Source organism: Aedes aegypti, chromosome 2, assembly GCF_002204515.2.
Source record: "Aedes aegypti strain LVP_AGWG chromosome 2, AaegL5.0 Primary Assembly, whole genome shotgun sequence".
Classification (NCBI taxonomy): Eukaryota; Metazoa; Arthropoda; class Insecta; order Diptera; family Culicidae; genus Aedes; species Aedes aegypti.
This window is the reverse complement of record NC_035108.1, coordinates 400,140,956-400,160,242: the sequence shown is the minus strand read 5'-3', so window position 1 is coordinate 400,160,242 and position 19,287 is coordinate 400,140,956. Positions and strand designations below refer to the sequence as shown.

Here is a 19,287-nt window from a genome sequence, read left to right as displayed (position 1 = left end):
ATAAATCGTATTCAAATGAATAATTTCGCAAATAAATTTATCTGAGCCAGTTTTACTGGTCCAAAACTATAGAATAATCACTAGTCGCAAGTTAGAAAATAAATTGTAAGACGTTAAAATTAAATGGCAATTGACTGCCATTTCCTTGTTATTTGATGACATATTTCAGCGAAATATTTCAACCAAATCGCCATACAAAATTCGAGTGTTTGGAATATGAGTCTGTTCGGAATTTGAGACAAAACGGTACAAAAAGGAGACAGTATGGCAAGATGAGACGGTTTAAAGCTACTTATTGCTATTGGCTGTCAAACAATGGTCATCCTGAAATATAGGTACATTTAACGTGCATTTTAATTGTATAGTATTTTTTCAAATACTTTCAAGAGTCTAAGCCTATGTTTCGGGAGGGGGTGGTTGGCATTCCCTCCTGACCATGCTGATGGTGAAATTTCAGAGGCAATTCCATACAAACAAAAAGTTCTACAGTGAGCTCCATTTGAATCGACATTTCTGTGATCAAAGAAAAATGCTTTTCTTGAGCATTTCTTGCAAGAAATTTTCCACGCATCGAGATAGGCGATTACTTTTCTTTTCAGGTGCATAGTCCCCATGAGTTGGAAAAATTTGAGACTTTTCGGTGGAATATATGCAGCGTTATTAAGTCTCCCTTGGGAATGAAATCTACTCAGTTTCCTTTATGTTTCTTGTGTTTTGATAAATTGATAAGCACAAGTATTGAACAATAGCCGAAAATGAGTTAGATATATGTTGAAGACATAAAAATTGTTATAATTAACCAGGACAACCATCTTTCGAAAAACCGGTGATCACAAATCAAATCATTCATCTCTCTTGTTTCAAGCATTCATAACATCGCGATCACGATCGAAGAGAAGAGACCCCAAAGATCGCTTTGAAACCTCGAAGTGTCGCGTACAAAGTGTGAGAAGTAGTAGACGCAAACAGAAAAATACTCAGACAACCATACTGCATAGTCTCGTCCGATGCTTGGTCTTGGAGTTGGAGCTGTGTCTATACGTATGTTGAAAGAGTTTCTTGCTCGGCAACTATTCTTCGAAAGCCATACGCCAAACTTGCTTCGCGAGCTGATTCATAGACATTCAGTCTTACTTTCACATTCGTCGCGTTCGGTCGATCTTACCGCGGGTAGTTGGTGTTTATAACTCAAGTGCGCTGATCGTTTGATCGATTATAGATCATTTTTTTAGTGTACGTATTGGGATGGTGGGTGATCGTCGTCGTAGGTGGATCATTTGTCCGAGGCGGTCTCCCCCGCTGATAAATTGTTACATATTTCAATTGCACAATCCATCAAAATATAGGGCTTCTGCTATTTGTGTAGTGAGTGAAGGCCATGGCCTGTGGTGACTGATCGTTCGAACTAACCCAATTGAGGAAAACTATCGAAAGGAGACAATTCGAGGGGGAAAAAGGGATCAAAGTTGTTTGGGAATTGGATCACTCATTGGAAAATTCACGGCATACCAACGCAAAACGCTACACAATAATGTCATGCAATGTTTTGTAAGCGATCTTCGCTCTGGATTTTCAAACTTGCAAAAGAGGGGCTCTCGTCTCCAGTTTTAACCGTGGCGGTGATCGTTTTCACCACGCATCGATGGGGCAGGTTTCAGCCGAGAGTGTTTGGACGAATTAATTAAAAGCATCAAAAGGTGTGCATGTGAAGAAGCAAGATAAGCAAAACTGGCAAATTATGCTAAACCAACATGAAGAGTTGAGCTCCGTGACGGTGCTCGGAGGAAAATGTACGGAGCTGGTGATCATAAATGAATAATTTGTGTCGACGATCAGAGAAAGGAAAGACCGATCTAAATAATAATAATTTTGGCTCGTTTTCGATGCTGCGGAGCCAACTTTGGAGCAGTTGCCAGGCACTTGGACCGATGTGAAGTTGTGAACTACATAAGTCATGTAGGGTAGCTGAATGGTTCAGTGATTGAATTGGTGCTACACACGAAATGCGCGCATGCGGTTTGCGGGAGACTTAAATGTCAGTGGCGACGAACCTTGAATGCAGCCAAAGGAGCGGACAGTGGAGTGGATTAAGTGGAGCCGTGTGTTGATTTAGTGCTTAAAAATTAAAACACTGCTCGTGCTTTGCGACGCCCCGCACGATTAATTTTTGGGGGATATGAAGAGAGTCTCTCATTACGGTGCACGGATCTGTTTTTGTGCTTTAAAACGAGATACATATTCAGTTAATTAAACAATTCAGTCGCTTAATACATTTTAGCGGACCCATTGAGCAAATGGGTTGTTTCGAAAAAGCTATGTTGAAAGGTGTATGCGAGGAAAGCGTTGAAGTTGTGATGTAGTTTTAGGTTGTTCGGAAGTGCGGTATGTTGAGGTACATGGATTGCAATTGTACACGCCCTTGTACGTTATCGTTGAGTAAGTCATGTGAACGACCTCGGTCGGACATGTAGGTTCGATGGACCGATTATGATCGTTGATTGTAGATTAGGGCAATTCAAATTTTAAAAATGTTTGAAAATCCAATCTCCCATATGCTCCTTACCATCCTTACCATAAAAATAGTGTTCTGTGAAATTTTCAGCTTTCTAGGTGGTGATTTAAAGGTGGCCCAAAGACAATATAAGTTTATATGGAAATTACTATGAAGAAATTTAGAGAAATGTTCCAAACACTCTAGTACTGTAATGTAAGTAGAAACTTATCATCCCATATTGAAAACTCATTCTTCAAACCTCAATGAAGGATGTTGCTGAAGAAACAAATCCTTTTTGAGCTAATTTTGTTTGGGATTTTTGTACATGTTTGCAGGGCTATAATCCCATATTGAGCTTAATAATAGCAAACAAACTCATGGATATCTCTTCTGCTATCCTTCGGATTGAATTTCTCTCTTCAGCAAATTTTTTCATTATGGTTTGAAGAACGAGTTTTCAATATGGAATAATAAGTTTGTATTAATATTACAGAACTACCGTGTTTGGAACATATCTCAAAATTTCTCCATAGTAATTTCCATACAAACCTATATTGTCTTTGGGCCACCTTTAAATCACCATCTAGAAAGCTGAAAATTTCACAGAACACTATTTTCTATGGTAAGGATGGTAAGGAGTATATGGGAGATTGGATTTTCAAACATTTTTAAATTTTGAACCGCCCTATTGTAGATTGAAATATGAAAACTGTAATAATGGTTAATGACAATGCTCATGTTTTCATGATAGACATTTATCAGCAAATAAAGTTTTCACGGATTACTCTCTTTGGTTAAATTACCTATCTGGATATCTGGATAGCTTCATCCTAGAGCTTATAAAAGAGTTGCTTTCTAGTCTGTCTTAGAAGATACTTCTCAAGATGTTCAGGCCGTTTAGGATTTTCCGGACCTGCTCTACTGCATGCATCCAGATCTCTACATGCTTCCTAGCAGAATATCTTATTTCTCATTCAACATTCGTGTAAAGTGACCAGCCTCCTAAAGTCTACCAAATTTAATTTGTTGAATCATATTCGCTTTGTACACTTGATACAACTCGTGATTCGTGTTTCCGCATCATACCTGCCTAGTAATTCGTTGGCTAACAAGTAGCATCACGCCGTAGCAGAGTATGTTGTAGAGTTTCTTCTTCGATGAGATTTGGCGATACTTTCCCGAAGTTTTGAACGTAGCCGTCATCTCTACCAAGTTTCCTGAAGAATATAATTTTCACAATTCTTTCTTCTAAAATTCAAACTAAGTATATTAAACTGGTATCCGGTCAATTTGATGATAAAAGTTAGTTGGAAATTTTGCCGCCTTGGTGGCGCTGCGATGCAAACTTTTTTGTTTCTTGTCCTAGAGCTTTGGCGTCTCCGGAAAAGTTTTAGAAGGTGTAAAAATACGACAAGTTGTAGAAGACACTAAAGTTCTAGGTCTTCAAATAACAAAGTTATGGTAAAAAAATGTGTAAATCACTTAAGTTTTAATTAAACAAGATTTTAACTCATACAGACCATGCATGTTATCAAATTTAAGTGACGCATGGTGTTTAAAATGAAACATTTCACGATTTTGACGTAAACAGTATAAAAAACGTAAGTGATTTACACATTTTTTTTTACCATAAGTTTAACATTTGAAGTCCTAGAACTTTGGTGTCTTCGACAACTTGTCGTATTTTTACACGTTCTAAAACTTTGCCGAAGGCGCGAAAGCTCTAGGACGCGAATTAAAAAAAAAGTTTGTATCAGAGCGCCACCTATGCGGCAAAACTTCCAACTAACTTTTATCATCAATTTAAAGAACAAACAATTCCAAGATAAGTCTCCTAAAGCGCTAGGAATCCGATAGGCTCCTAATTCGCCAAGGAGTCCGATGAGAGATACCTCCATATATTTGGCAGGAATTCATTCTGAGGCACCTTTTTATTTATCACTATACATTTTTCTTTAGATCGTTCCAGGAATTATTTTAATATCCATTACAATGATTTATTCTTGAGAGTAACATGAATTACTACATCGAGCATTCAGCCGTATCTCAAGACATTTTTTTGCAAATCAAAATTGTTCTAGAAGTTTCATTGATTTCATGCAATAATTTCCATAAAATCTCTATAAATATTTCACATAGAATTTCTGTCAAGACACTTCCAAAAATTGAAGCATGAAATCCTGACAAAACTTGTTGTAAAGCAAAGATCATATTGGGAAACTTGCAGGGTTTCCTCTAAGTTTGATCTAATATCTCACCTTCGGGAATTCTTCTCCATATTTTGTAACTACCGACGACGCCCAAGCGTCTGTGGCGTGGACGTCCGTACGCCTTAAACCAGCTCACCTCTTCTTGATCTCAGGGCCGATAGCAACCCGCACGAAAGAAAACTTACCCATTTATTTTAAAAAATCTCAACCTACAAATTAAATAGTTGCATGCAATGAAATTACGCGACTGCCGGATATCGATGCAATTTTGAACTAAGAAACTTTGATTGAAAATACTCACTAAAATTTGTTTAACTCAACTCTCGATTTTGATGATCGATGGAGTACCGAACGGCCTGTTCAGTTGTATCTGCGGGGATTCCAGCACATGGTCGCCTGAATAGGGGTTCTCCAACGAAACCGAGCCAGAAATGGGTATTCCAGCGCCAATGCTGGAACGATGGGGATTTGGAATACTCGAGCTGACACGTGGAACCGGCCCTTAGGCTGGACAGAGACCTTCACGGGATTCACTTAACCGTATGGTGACGAACGGTTCGGTTCGGCCTTTATGAAGGCGGTAAACGCGAGAGTAACAATGTCTTTAAAATTGGTCGTTCCATCTTTCCCGATTCAATTCACGGACACTTGATCAGGATATTCCTTTAAAATTGATCCTGATAACTCTCTCGGGATTTTGCCTTTAATGACTTTATAGAGTCGTTAAAAAATGTATTTCGCTAGAAATATTTGATGAAATGCTGCCTGTGATAATTCAAAAAGATTATTCTCTTCTTGAAGTCCTTCCAGAAATTCCATTTTTTTATGAGCATGAGCATGAGCATGATTGACCGCCCGTAGATGCTACTCCGTTACTGCAAGAACAGCTGTATTTACACAGGGAACCAAGAGACGCTACTCAGGATCAGTAGCATTCTCAATGTGTAAGCACTGGTGCTGTCATTATTATAACATTATTATAATCAATCATGTGATTTCCCTAGAATATTTTTTCTCAGAATTTGCTTCAAACTGCGGAACGCGTTTTTGTCTCAAATACCAAAATACCGCTAGTTACTTAACTAAGGGTTGGTGAACAATGGACGAATTTCTAAAATATCATAGCACGTCTAGTTTTTGAGAAATCGGCTGTTGAAAATTCAAAAAATTTGACTATTTCAGCCAACACGCATGCAAGTTTGTCACAGAAGTCAAATTCATGTGTATAACAATATTTATCTAGAGGCCCAGATAGCCATAGCGGTAAACGCGCAGCTATTCAGCAAGACCAAGCTGAGGGCCGAGGGTTCGAGTCCCACCGGTCGAGGATCTTTTCGGGTTGGAAATTGTCTTGACTTCCCAGGGCATAAAGTATCTTCGTACCTGCCACACGATATACACATGCAAAAATGGTCATTGGCATAGTAAGCTTTCAGTTAAAAACTGTGGAAGTGCTCATGAGAACACTAATCTGAGAAGCAGGCTCTGTCCCAGTGGGGACGTAACGTCAGAATGAAGAAGAAGAACAATATTTATCTACAAAGTTCATAATACTTTCGATGTTCAAAAGCTATTTTTTGATGATTTAGATAAGTATTGCATATTGCCATATAAGAGAAACGAAGAATTTTGTATGGAGAATACAAACATGTTGGAAAAATTGGTTTTATCTAAATTTTATCATATAATTTAAACAAAATTATATCTGAACTGATAGTTAAAATGCTATTTTGCGTGCTTAGTTGGTTAGATCTCCAAAAAGTTTGAAAAAATCATACTCGTCACAATATTTAGCTACAGGTCGCCACAGTTTTATTGATTACATTACAAAACCCTTTTTTCTCTTATATGGCAAAATACAATACTTTTCTAAAACACAAAAAAATACTTTTGAGCGTCTATAGTATTATGAACTTTGCTGATAAGTATTTTTATGCACATAAAATTTGCCACAGAATTGCAAAAATAATTTTAAAAAAATGCCTTACAAGCTGACAAGCTTGCATACAAGTTGGCTGATATAGTCAAATTTTGCATTTTCAACAGCTAATATGACAGAAACTAGACGTACTATGATATTTTTGGAAACGGCAATAGATTCTGCCACCTTTAATTAAGTGAATAGTAGTGTTTTGATGCATGAGGCAAAAACATGTTCCGCAGTGTAATTTATTAAAGTAGATTGCTCTTTCTGGGTAAAGCCTCTATTAGCAAAAACATATAATTTATTTATGAAAATCTCTATGAACACTATCATAAAATTATTCGGCGAAATCCAGAGATTTTTTTACGAATGATTACCTCCTGGATTCCATAATTTTAACAAGGCATATTTTAAGAAAAAGAAACATCCGGGGTAAATCCCTCACAGACTATAATTTCTGAACCATTTTTAGAAGAAGTTCCTGAAGAAATTTATAAATGGATTTTTCACAAATTATTGATGAAATAGGACTTCGGCATTTATTTTTATTATTATAATTTATCTATGAGTACCTCTAAGACCACTTATAAAACATAATCTGCAGAATTCAAGGGAGATTTCCAGAGATACTTATTCTTGTATTTTATTAATTTCGGCAAGGAATATTCTTAGGAAAATTCCTGTATAAGCCCTTGAAGAATATAATGAAAGAATTTCTAAAGTATTCATTCATGAAGAATCTGTATGGATCTTCCAGGACAAGAGTTATGGGAGAAATTATGTAGAAGTCTATGTATAAAAATCTGGACGAATCTTTTAAATTATGCTCAAAAAAAATGTTAAAAAGAGCTACTGAGAAAATAACTGTTAGGGTTTACTGAAGAAATCCACAGAGTAGCTCTTATATGAATCTCTATAGGAATTTTGGTGTGGCATAATTCCAAATTTTTGAAGTAGTTGTTGGTGTTAACTCTGAAAGAATTCTATTTAGTATTTATGTAAAAAAATCAAAAGAATTTTTACAGTTTACTCAAAGATATCTCTAGAATAAGTGTTGGAGAAATCCTTGGATGATTTTCATTAAAAATCTCCGAAGATTTCAAGAATTCCAATCTCCCAATGAGTTCGATAGAAGCATCTTTGTCCGAATTGTGTCCCAAGAAATAAAAACTGATAAGATTTGGAAGAATGTTTGTTTGATTGATTCTTGAAATAAACATTGACAATATCAAGAAAATTTTTCGAAGGAATATGTTGAGCAATTGAATTTATCATCTGTGGAACTTTTAGAAAAATACTTAAAGAAATCCAGGAAAAATCACCTGAGAAATTTTCCAGTAGTTTAATGGACATTACGCTGTCCCTTAATTTTCGAAAATGTGAAATGTTATAAGTTCGTCATTGTAAAGTGTTCGTTTTGGTAAGGTAAAAATCAGGTAAAATTTGAAGTCCGTAGGTGGATGCTAAGTGGTTCCCCAACGACCCTAAGGGTATTACATGTAGATGACCCCCGTGCGCAGAATCGAGCTCGCTGCTCTCGTGCACGCAGCATGAGAACGCCAACTAGTAAAAAATTGTCCTGCGCGCGTTGATAATCAGCATAAAAGTTTGTTTTCTTTTGGATGATTCAAATATTACGTAACGCTAAATTTTCTAATTTTGGACACTCTCCCTCTCCTACATAGCAGCTTTAGCATGGAAAAAAATGAAATTTTTGTTGAGCGTAACACTAAGGAAGACCTCCTCCCTCCCTCTGTTGTGTTACGTAATATTTGAACGATCCCTTTGCAAAGCTTTGTAGTTATGAATTGTATGTCAGCGTGCAGTGTTATGAAGGTATCCACAGTGATTGATGAAATATCGGCAACGCAGTCTTTTTTTTTTTATATACTGAACATCGGAAATTTGAAATTTAAAAGCTGAAGATTCTGTTATTTTCATAATTTAGAATTCCTTGTTATGCCCTGGTTGAGTCGCGTTCGGAAAACTGTCTCTTTTATGGCACTGTGAAATAGTAACTTGATTTACACTTCTTATTTTCTGGATTTTTCAGTACTCGTCGAGATTCGAGTTTCCATAAAATAAATTTCGGAACCGAATCCTTCTTTGAAAGTTTACCGTAAATTCATAAAACTTTCAAAGCATTGTTAGCTAAAAAAATATGAAGTGATTTTTATTTATTAGCAATACAACTCAATCTGCTAATCGCTCGGTTACGAAGCTCTTTAGTGTGTTGTATTGAGTGATTCTACCCCATTACCCCGAATGCCATTAACCCGAATTCATAAACCCCGAACGATCCTTCACCCCGAATGACATTACCTCGAATCCCAATATCATGGGGAAATGTTATCAATATCATCATGTCAAGATAATTGTAAATTCGGGGAAATAGCATTTGGGGTGATGGAATTTGGGGTAATGGTACATTCGGGGTATTGGAATTCGGGGTGATGGCATTCGGGATAATAGGGTAGAATCAGTTGAAAGCCAAATGTTACAAATTTTGAAATGTCTTTGTTCTTTTTAACTTCAATCAAAGTAGAATGTATTAGGGATCATTCAAAAATAACGTCCATCATTAGGGGGAGGGGGGTGTCTACGAATGTGTGACAGTGCGTGTATAAGGTATTGGAAAAAGCGTGACAGAGGGGGGAGGGGGGTCTAGAAATCCCGAAAAACGATGGACGGCATATTTGGATCGTTCCTTAGGAAGAACAATTTACTTACCATTAGCATTTCAGCTCATTTTTGTACCAATCCCACTCGAGTTAAAATAGTAGCTCTACATCCAGCATCCTCTCACACTGTTTCTCGTACGACCAACAACGCCCCATAGTTAGGCTTCGTCTATAGTTATCGTTACTTTCAATTTCATTCAATTCTATACGAAACAAAACAAGGTTTCGCTCAAGACACTATTATTACAGTTCTCAATAGCCACCGTGGGGAATTTAGATTTATTATAGGGTAATGCAGGGCAAAAGTTTTCACCGAACTTGTCGCAGAAGATATGTATTGAGCTATAAGCATTTTTGAAGTCCGAATTGTAAGGTACATTAAACCTCAACATACTACCTTCAAAAGGCCCCATAATGAGGAAAGAGGAGACCGTAGTTCAGAATGCTTGCTAGAGATTACGAATAGATTTACAACACGAAAAATCACTGCAAGAATTCTTCACATAATCTTTGAACTTATGTAGGATAATAAATATAATGTATTTGAAAAATGAATGTATCTTGAATGCTATTCAAATAAAGATTATTTGATAATACAAGTCGGACTCGATTATCCGGAGACTCGATTTTCCGGCGACTCGATTATCCGGAATTTTAGACTCGTTAAGCATACATTTGAGATATTTTTTTATTGCAATATACAATATGAATGGTTTAGCAGTTTTGAAATTTTATAGAAAAAAGGTGGTTGAGAAAAGGTTTTTTGGGTATGCTCGTCAAAAAAAGAGATTTTTTTTTCTCAAGACCTGTAATGCTCATAGAAATAATTTCTGGCTTTGCCTCTGTATCATGTAAATAAAATAACGATAAAAGATAATATTTAAGTTCTTTAAGCGCAGATTTTATTTTTTTAGTGATTCAATTATCCGGAGGAATCGATTATCCGGAATGAAAAAAAAATATCGATACTCCGGATAATCGAGTCCGACCTATTTTACTAATAGTGTTATGGGCCTGGGTATGAGGTTATAAAAGATTTTAAAGCTGTTTTGTATAACACAATTTTACGTTTATTCACTACAGTACTTCAATAAATAACTAACGTGTAAATGCACATATAGAAAATGATTGAAGTTTTCACAGTGTAGAGTGTTCCTTAGATATTTTAAAATTTTTACTGTACAAAATTCTTTTTGGATAGTTTTTATATATTAGACCAGAAAGTCTCAAAACACAACTTCATTTATAATTTCGTGATACTTTGATGTAATTGTTGAAGTTCATATATTTGAATGACTGACCTATAATAAGGTGTCAAACCCATACGGTGTTGCCAGGATTTCGTGTACTTTGAAAGACCCACAACGAACTTTTGCCCCGAATGACGCTACGGCACCAATCCACGTGGCACTCACTCGAAATAAAAGTGAATGGTACATTATACCCGGCCTGGTAATGTGCTGCTCGCTAGGAAATAGTTTTTGTTCTCCACTACTGCAGACCGCCGACGCATGAAAAGGAACCGTTCCCAATCGGAATATGTACGCGGCCTGTCGTTTCTTCTGTGAGCATGATCTTGAAGGTCGCCGTACCGATTTGCTGCATGACTGACGACGCCCGACGAGACCGGTTTGCTGTAGCACGACGCGAGTGCAAATGAGAGACTAGCTATAGTAGGCCTGGGCAGCGTGTTGCTTGGCTTGCTGCGATTAATGTGCAAATTGGAAGTGTTATTATACGAAAGAAATACGAATAAAAAAGTGAATTAACGATAGAGTGAGAGGAAAAAATACAAGCAGGAAGCTGGCTGATTGTAGAGAAGGCGACGACTGCGGCGTGTCCTGAACCAATCGTTAATGATGTTCGGGCGACGAACCACTGCCGGTTTGTTGTGGGCTTCCGTTATCATCTTTATCGGCGTAATTCAGCTAACTAGCGCAGAGTATATTCCACCGGGGCCCAAGTACACGTGTCCGGAAAAGTGAGTATTGGCACAGTTTAATATGATTATTTACTTGATATTTTACTACAGTCAACTCTCCCTTACTCGCTATTTCGTATCTCGATATCGAGTTAGAGGACCATGGTAAAATTTGGTTTTCATGGCTGCCTCGATGGATCGCATTTGCACTGGTTTTGTGTTCTGTAACTCGATACCTCCCCAGCTCAATGGTCCCTTCAATATCGAGTTATGGAGAGTTGACTGTAATCAATTCCTAATGAAAACATTATTCGATTTTACTATTAACCCGTATAGGCCTAAGTGAACGCAAAAATACTAAGACTCTCACCACTCTGTGAATATATAAAATTGTTTTGTCAGTATAATATACACATATCTAGTTTCTTAAAGCGGCCAAAGGAACTCGGGAATGTTCCTATGGCCGGAGTCATTCCTGTGGGTCACTGGGTCCGGTCGGGTGAAAAAGGGTTATTTTTGGGATTTGCCAAGTTATCTTTATTTATTTGCAATGACAATAATTTATCAAAATCTGATTGCACAGTTAATTAATGATCTAGTTGTAGGCAATTCCCGCCTAAGGTGTCGGCCAGGGTAGACGCGAATTGCGAAGCGAAGCGAAAATTGCACGGGAAGGAATAACAATTATTAATAATGAGATGTCAAACTTCAAAGGATTTTCGCGCCGATTCGCGTGACGCGTCTACCCTGGCCGACACCTAAGGAACCTAGCTGTTATAAGGTTTTGAATTTTTTTTTTCAATTTGTACATTTGACACGTGTTTCGTAGTGTACATGTAAACTTCAAAACGTCAAAACCTTGAAATCTGATATTCAACATTTTTAATAAAGAGTTTTGGACCGTTTGTTGGAAACTAAACCGTTTCAATTCTCGAAAAGTAGATATCAAATAATATTACATAAAATGAATTCCCATAAGCTTGGCACCCACAGCTTGGTTAGAGTCCGCGGCTACAAAGCATAGCCATGCTGAAGGTGTCTGGGTTCGATTCCCGGTCGACCCAGGATCTTTTCGTTAAGGAAATTTCCTTGAATTCCCAGGGCATAGAGTACCATCGTAGCTGCCACACGATATACGAATGCGAAAATTGCAACTTTGGCAAAGAAAGCTCTCAGTTAATAACCGTCGAAGTGCTCATAAGAACACTAAGCTGAGAAGTAGGCTCTGTCCCAGTGAGGACGTTAATGCCGAGAAGAAGAAGATAGTAATTTTTTGGTGTCCCGGAGAACCCGAAAATAACCTTTGGTAGGTTCAATCAAATGCAGGAAGCATGGTTGTCAAATATAATCGGTTTTTAAAATTGCCAACACCAATACGTTTTTCTTAAAATTCTTTTACAAAGTGATCACATTATAGCCAGTTCCGCTAACTATCAGTGGTTTGCCTACCTACAGGGGCACAAAAGCACAGCACCCGTTTCACCCGACCTTGAGCCTGTTCGGAATTTCAGACAATCTTATTTAGCTGAACTCTTTTGTCGAAAATACCAATGTTGTATGTCATCACTGTACTGAGATAGGTACATATACAGAAAAAATAATTTACCACTAGCGCCATCTTGTGTTTTCCGAAAGAATAAGGTTTTAGGCGGATAGGTCTCATTTAGTTGATCAACTTTGTCCTGGACACCAACTTCGTATCTAATCACTTGACTGATATATAAGCAAACAAAAATGTTGCTCACTAGTTCCATCTTGTGAGTGTTTTCTGAACTAAAAAGATTTCATGCGAATTGGTATTATTTTGTTGTTCAACGTTGTCGAAGACACCAAATTTATATCTCATAACTGGACTGAGTTACAAGAAAATAAAATCTTTGTCAACTAGCGCCAGCTTGTGAATATTTTCCGAATTAATAAGGTTTTGAGCGAAGAGATCTCATACAGTTGGACACAATTGTCGAAGACACCACCTTTTTATCTCATCACTGAACTGTTCGACCACTAGCGCCAGCTTGTGAGGGTTTTCCTAACTAATAATGTTTAAGATCTCATATACCTAGTTGATCAACTTTGTCGAATACACCAATTTACTGAGATACAAACGAAGCAAATATTTGTACGTCAGAAAGTTGTTTCATAAGTTGCTTCTAAATGCGACATTTGTTTGAGTATGTGCGTCACCTGGTGTGCTTATTATGAATAAAAACATTTATCAAGTGGAAGTTAGCAGTCGTGTGATCAACTCTTCAAAAGACTTTTCTCCTGAACCTTTTTATTTTCAAGACATTTGCATTACAAGTACTGTCCTACTTATAGGAAGATGGGCGTTCGGGGCTTCTGTCCTATTTTCAGGACGCACGGCGGATATGGATTAATAGCTGTGGAAGTGCTCATTGAACACTAACCTGAGACGCAGTGTTTGTCCCAGCGGGGACGTAATAAAAAGAAGAATCATGATTTGCAGCACATCATGAGAGCCGGTTTATCATATCGTAATACAGCTCTGATTAAATCAGGGGATGCCATAACATAAGTCATTGAAAATATGTTGATATTTCCGTATACATTTAATTTAAAGCTTATTGACTAATTTCTACGTTTCAAGTATATTGAATAGCTTTCGAAACAGAAACAGCTATATTTTAAACGAGATAATTATAGATAGATCACTGATGGGCGTTGCATTATATTATTCAATACATGAAAATATCTAACTTTATTTGCGCCGAAATCGTGAACAACCTTTTCACTGTTTTTAAAACTCTTCTAATTTATAGAAAAAAAAGATGAATTATATAATACATGATACAAGGCAGATCGTAGAATAGATTGTTTTGATTCCAATAAAAATACCATGTAATGAAGTGTTTAACTTCTAATCTAGAAAGCTATCCAGACTATCAAAGTTACCCTGTTTTATGGGACTCTAAGAGGGATCTAGTTATTTTACCTGAAATTATGATATTCTTCTTATACAATTAACTTTCCATACTGCCCATAACTGCATATTTGTAACATTCGACAAAAGTAGGCATTGAGTAAATGGGGTACCAAGTTTGTATTTTACTGCAGTATGGGAGGAAACTAAAATTTCAAAAAATCATTAAGAATTCAAAAGAGCTTATTTGAGGCTGAAATTTTGCACAACTCATAGCGCATATTTGGTGAATAGACAGAAAATTATTCTGATGTAAATTTCGTTGCTACTACATTATAAGACTCATGTATAATCTCAATGTGATTGTTATGCGGTTACATTTGCCAGTGTGACAAAACAACTTGGTATTTTTTTCGAATTTTCTAGAACACACTCACAAATTTAAGTAAGTTGATCGAAAGTATTTATCATTTGATGACTCTCCCCGGTATTAACTCCAATTTGTCAAAAATGTCGAATGTGACTGTTATGCAGTTATGGGCAGCATACCTCGTTATTCAAGGGACCATCGTGTTAGGGAGGTATCGAGTTATTGAACACTAAATCACTGCAAATGCGATTCAAGGAATAATCGAGGTAGCCATTTAAACCAAGTTTTACTATGGTTCTCTACCCAAATATCGAGTAAGGGAGAGGTGACTGATCATTTTTTTTGTTATTGAAAAAATGTCTAATAAAGTTGAAAAAAATAAATAAAAAAACTAAGCTTCTTAGAATTTTTTTTGAACTGAACATTTTTTAGACCAACTTTTTTCATTAATTGTTTTAATATTATTTATAATATTAAATCAATTGAAAATGTTCTTGCTGAAATCGATGTAACTTTATGATTTGGAGCTAGAATATCCAAATTCATAGTTTTAAAACGATAATACGAGCGTTTAGGTTTACAATATCATCGTATGCTTTAATTGACATGTCTAAGAAAATCAATGAAAACCATAATCGCCTTTCTTGCATTTTTTTTTCAGAGCAAAGCTCATCTACCCGTGCGTGTGCACTCGAGGAACGGACGATGGCATCTTCATCAGCTGTGAGAACTCCAACCTGGCCAGCCTGTCGGTGGCATTCATCAATCTGGCCAGCCTGAATGTGCCCATCGAAGAGCTACATCTGAAGCGGTGCAAGATCAGTGAGTATTTCTGCAACTGAAACTGCTTATGCCAATAAACATTCTTGAGCGACGTTGCAAAAATTATTGCAGTTGAAATCAGTTTGGCCTATGTATTGTCCAGTCCGTGAGGCGGTGCTTTGTCTCTGCGGATTGCATATTGGATTACTAAGTCTGCTACAGTTTGGTTTTATGTTTTAAGCGTTTTGTTGCGTTTTGTCGTAATATTTTTTCAGGTAGAAAATGAGATGTGTGTATGATTGCTCTTCTGTGAGAAAGACAAGTTCCTTTCCCATCAAATTACAACTCAATACCTTTGTGTTAACCGATTTGTTCGAGCAAAGTAAGCACCACTACAAGTCAGTCAAGTATTTTTCAACTTTCTCAGTGCTTGTAGCGAAGAGTGTTGTTTTAATCATAAGCAATCTCATGGGTCGCGAACTCTTTCGACCGGGCGGTTGCTTATCATAATGAAAACAACACCCATAAAAGTCAAAAGTGGAACCTGTTCGCGCAGACACCCTCGTCATTTTTTCATCTCCGAAACTTTCGCTCGACACTATTTAGTCAACAACGAATCATGGCAGCCATGGGCGTAGCTATGATTTCCGTCAGAAGGAAGTGACCGGTCTTTAAAGAACTGGCGGTCGGGGAGGTGACATTCGAGAAAAAGTAGTACATACAATCATTTTTGACATCCCCCACACCCACTTTATAAGATTATTAAAAAAAAATGTGTGAGATTTAACATAACGAACGCTATAACGTTTTTCCAGGAAACACTGCAAATGATTCCTCTTGAAGATATTTGGAGGATCCTTGCAACAAAGCAATACGAATTTCACCACGATTTCATTGCAAACAATCATTTAAAAAACATCCAGGTTTTTCACTAGTTATTACAAATTTCTCATTTTTTTGCTGTGTACTTGAGTTTTTTTTTTAAATTGCCAAAGATTCATTTAAGCATCAGTGTGGATTTTGTCGTAAATATTTCAATGGTTCTTCGTGAATAATCTGAAGAAAGGATTTCGCATTCTTACCTCCTCTAGCTGCAGCAATTTTTTACCACAAATAAATATTTAAATTGCTATAGCTTTTTGTTTTTTTTTAATGTTTTTGTACCAATTTTTTTCAAGTTTTCAGAAATAGTTATTTATGCAACAAGTTACCAAATGATGATTTTTTCAGCACGAGTTGTACATTTATCCAACGAGGCTCGCCGAGTTGGATAAATACAACGAGTGCTGAAAAAATCGTGTTTTGCAACGAGTTGCATACAACATTTTTTGCTATTTCGAAAAATGCCGTTTCAGCTGGATGCATTCTAAAAGCACAGACAAACATTTCTAGAGAACCCACATGGGCATACAGCCATGCGTGAATCTACGCATTCAGCATTTTTCAATCACGTAGGCGTGATACAGTAGTACACAAGGCTGTCACAATTTTTCACTCTCCCATTGGTATCATTCAGTTCTATGTTCCCTATGGGAGGAAAGAACATGTGAGACAGCACATACAGTAGCTGACTACAAATGCTGGACGCTCCGATCCCACATCAGAACCGCCAGCCTGCGAAGGCACCAGATCGCACAACGGATACTCGAGTGAAGTGACTCGTCCTGGAAACCTAATGGAAAGTCACTTCATTCGAGTCGAGAATTGTCACCTCGCTAGCCAACACCGACAATTCTCACATACGCAAGTCGTAGAATAAACCCTAGAACCAGATGCAAGTGTGCTTATTCTGTGCGGCATATAAGGCGAGACGAGTCGGAGAGGTGTCAACTCGCTCCCATTTGATTAGTCGCCTCACGTCACTCGAGGTGAGAACGACTCGTCTCGACTCACACGCCGCGCAGAATAAGCACAAATGACACGAAGAGACTGGGTTATTCGATTGACGCCTACAAAATAAGTACTGAAAAGAGCTACTTTTCAGCACCGAAAAGAGTACTGAAAAGTAGCATTTTTCAGCACTATTTGTTTCGGTAGGAAAAGTAGGCCGTTATGTTCATCACCTTCTCAATGAAAAGTTGATTGATTTGCAACCGAATTGCAAAAAAAATATTTTAGTATTTGTACCGATTTGGATCATTGGTCATCTGATTCCAATGATAATTGCAATCCCACAATTGCCTTATAACCCACGTAACTATCTCAGGTTGGAGTTTCATTTCAATTATTAGTTGTTCACTTTTCCTAACAATACGTTGATGGGAATCTGCGTTGTGAAAAACGAAGCAAATTGGTGCAACCGTTTTTGAGTAATGCATTTTAATTTTCTGATTCCATTCTGTCCGTGCAAAGATTTTGCATACATCAATTGTAAAAAAAACATCACTTCAAATTTTCAAATTTCCTGGACAACAATCGCGTTGTTAAATTTTTTATAAAAGTTCCTCAATCAAAGTTTTTTTTAAAATCTACTTTTTTATATAACTTTGTTTTGTTGATACAATAATAATCTATACATTATGTTAAACCATAATGATTATCATGATCATTTCTCATGGAATTCTGACATTCAACGGTCCTTTTTTGACAAATTGACTAAAATAATGGACGGTCAAATAAATTTCAAGAATGTCGGTTTTCTAAGGAACATCAGATTGTCTTCAAAATCAATCCCCTTTCCATCTCATTCCAAATCTAGAGGAGTCTTTTAAGAACTTGTGGAAAATGCTGCAAAAGTATTAGAAACCAAAAACGTTATAGGAGAAAACACAAATTTTCGACTCTGTTGCAGCTGGTAATTGCTCTAGATATTGTTCATGAAATTCCATCATAAAATAGGAATTGAATTTCTCTAAGAATACCATCCAGAATTTCTCTAGATATTATTTCAGGAACTCTTATCAAAATTTGTCGAACGATTCTTGAAAAAACGCATTTAAGGCAATTTACTTCAGGAGCTTTTACATTTCTTATTTTTCATGGATATGTAGATATATTCTTGGATATATTTCTGCACTTAGTAGAGTATTTCTGAGAAGTTTGCTTAAAGTAATTTATGTTTGAATTATTGGAAGTATCATGAAAAATATGAAAAATTGTTGAGCTGATTGTTGAATAGCTAGACAGAGAAATTATAGTAGTTAATTTAGCGTTAGCTGAAAAAACGTTTCAAGTAATTTTGACGTGTTTCCAGGAGACAATTAGTTATTATTGATTATCATTATTATTATTTTAATTATTATTTTTTTATTTTTAATTTTGCATTCGTGTGAAAGAGGCAATCAAAATAAAAAGTTTAGTAGAATACTTTTTTTAAATTTTATGAGAAATCATTAGCGAAATTTACAGAGATGGTCAAATACTCTGAAGTCCCACATTAATTTTTGGAGGAATGCCTCCGGTATATTCTGAAAACTTGATCAATGGATAAAATTATATAGTAATCTCTAGAGGTATCAAAGTAATTCGAACAGATAGATAGTATTGAAATTTTAGAGCGGCCTAATAATAAATCCTTAGAGGAGTTCCTACCACAAACTCTAACGGTTTTTCTGCCGATATTCTAAACTAAGTTCTTGTTTCCTGACAGAGAAATGTCTGGAGTAATCCCTTCAGATATTTTTTGAGGAATCCTTGGACATGTCTTTACAAAACCGTTGCGTGTAATCTGACGACAGAAGCTTGCTTCAAGAATTACACCCAGAATTTCTCTACAGAACTTAGCCGAAAATTTATCAAACGATTCTTGATGAAATGCATTGAAGGATTCCCTAAAAAATCCAAGAATTCATGGATAATTCCATGAATTGCTCTAGAAAATTCCTATCGGGATTTCTGGTGGAATTATTGCGGATACGCATAGAAACTCTCAGGAGAATTCATAAAAAAAATTCTGAAAAAAATATTGGAAAAAATATTAGATTATTTGTAGAACAAATTCTTTCAGAAATTGTTGTAGAAGTTTTATAGCATCAAATGATGAAATTTTATAGCAATCTTTGGAGGTGTTGAAGGAATTACTGAAGAAATAATGTTGGAATTTTG

At 36.5% G+C, this 19,287-nt stretch overlaps 1 protein-coding gene across 2 annotated transcripts in view; it reads left to right on the top strand.

The window, feature by feature from the left end:
- The first annotated feature begins 851 nt into the window (after positions 1–851).
- Positions 852–19,287, top strand: part of LOC5577920 (chaoptin) — a 51,408-nt gene continuing 32,972 nt past the window's right edge. The window contains exons 1-3 of one of the 2 annotated variants that reach the window (XM_001656655.3): positions 852–1,233; positions 10,810–11,290; positions 15,143–15,303. In XM_001656655.3, the coding sequence (XP_001656705.2) occupies positions 11,166–11,290; positions 15,143–15,303 (286 nt within the window). In that variant the 5' untranslated portion in view covers positions 852–1,233; positions 10,810–11,165. Of the gene's footprint in view, positions 1,249–10,809; positions 11,291–15,142; positions 15,304–19,287 lie in introns of both variants that reach the window. The other variant, XM_021847121.1, reaches the window with a different exon arrangement.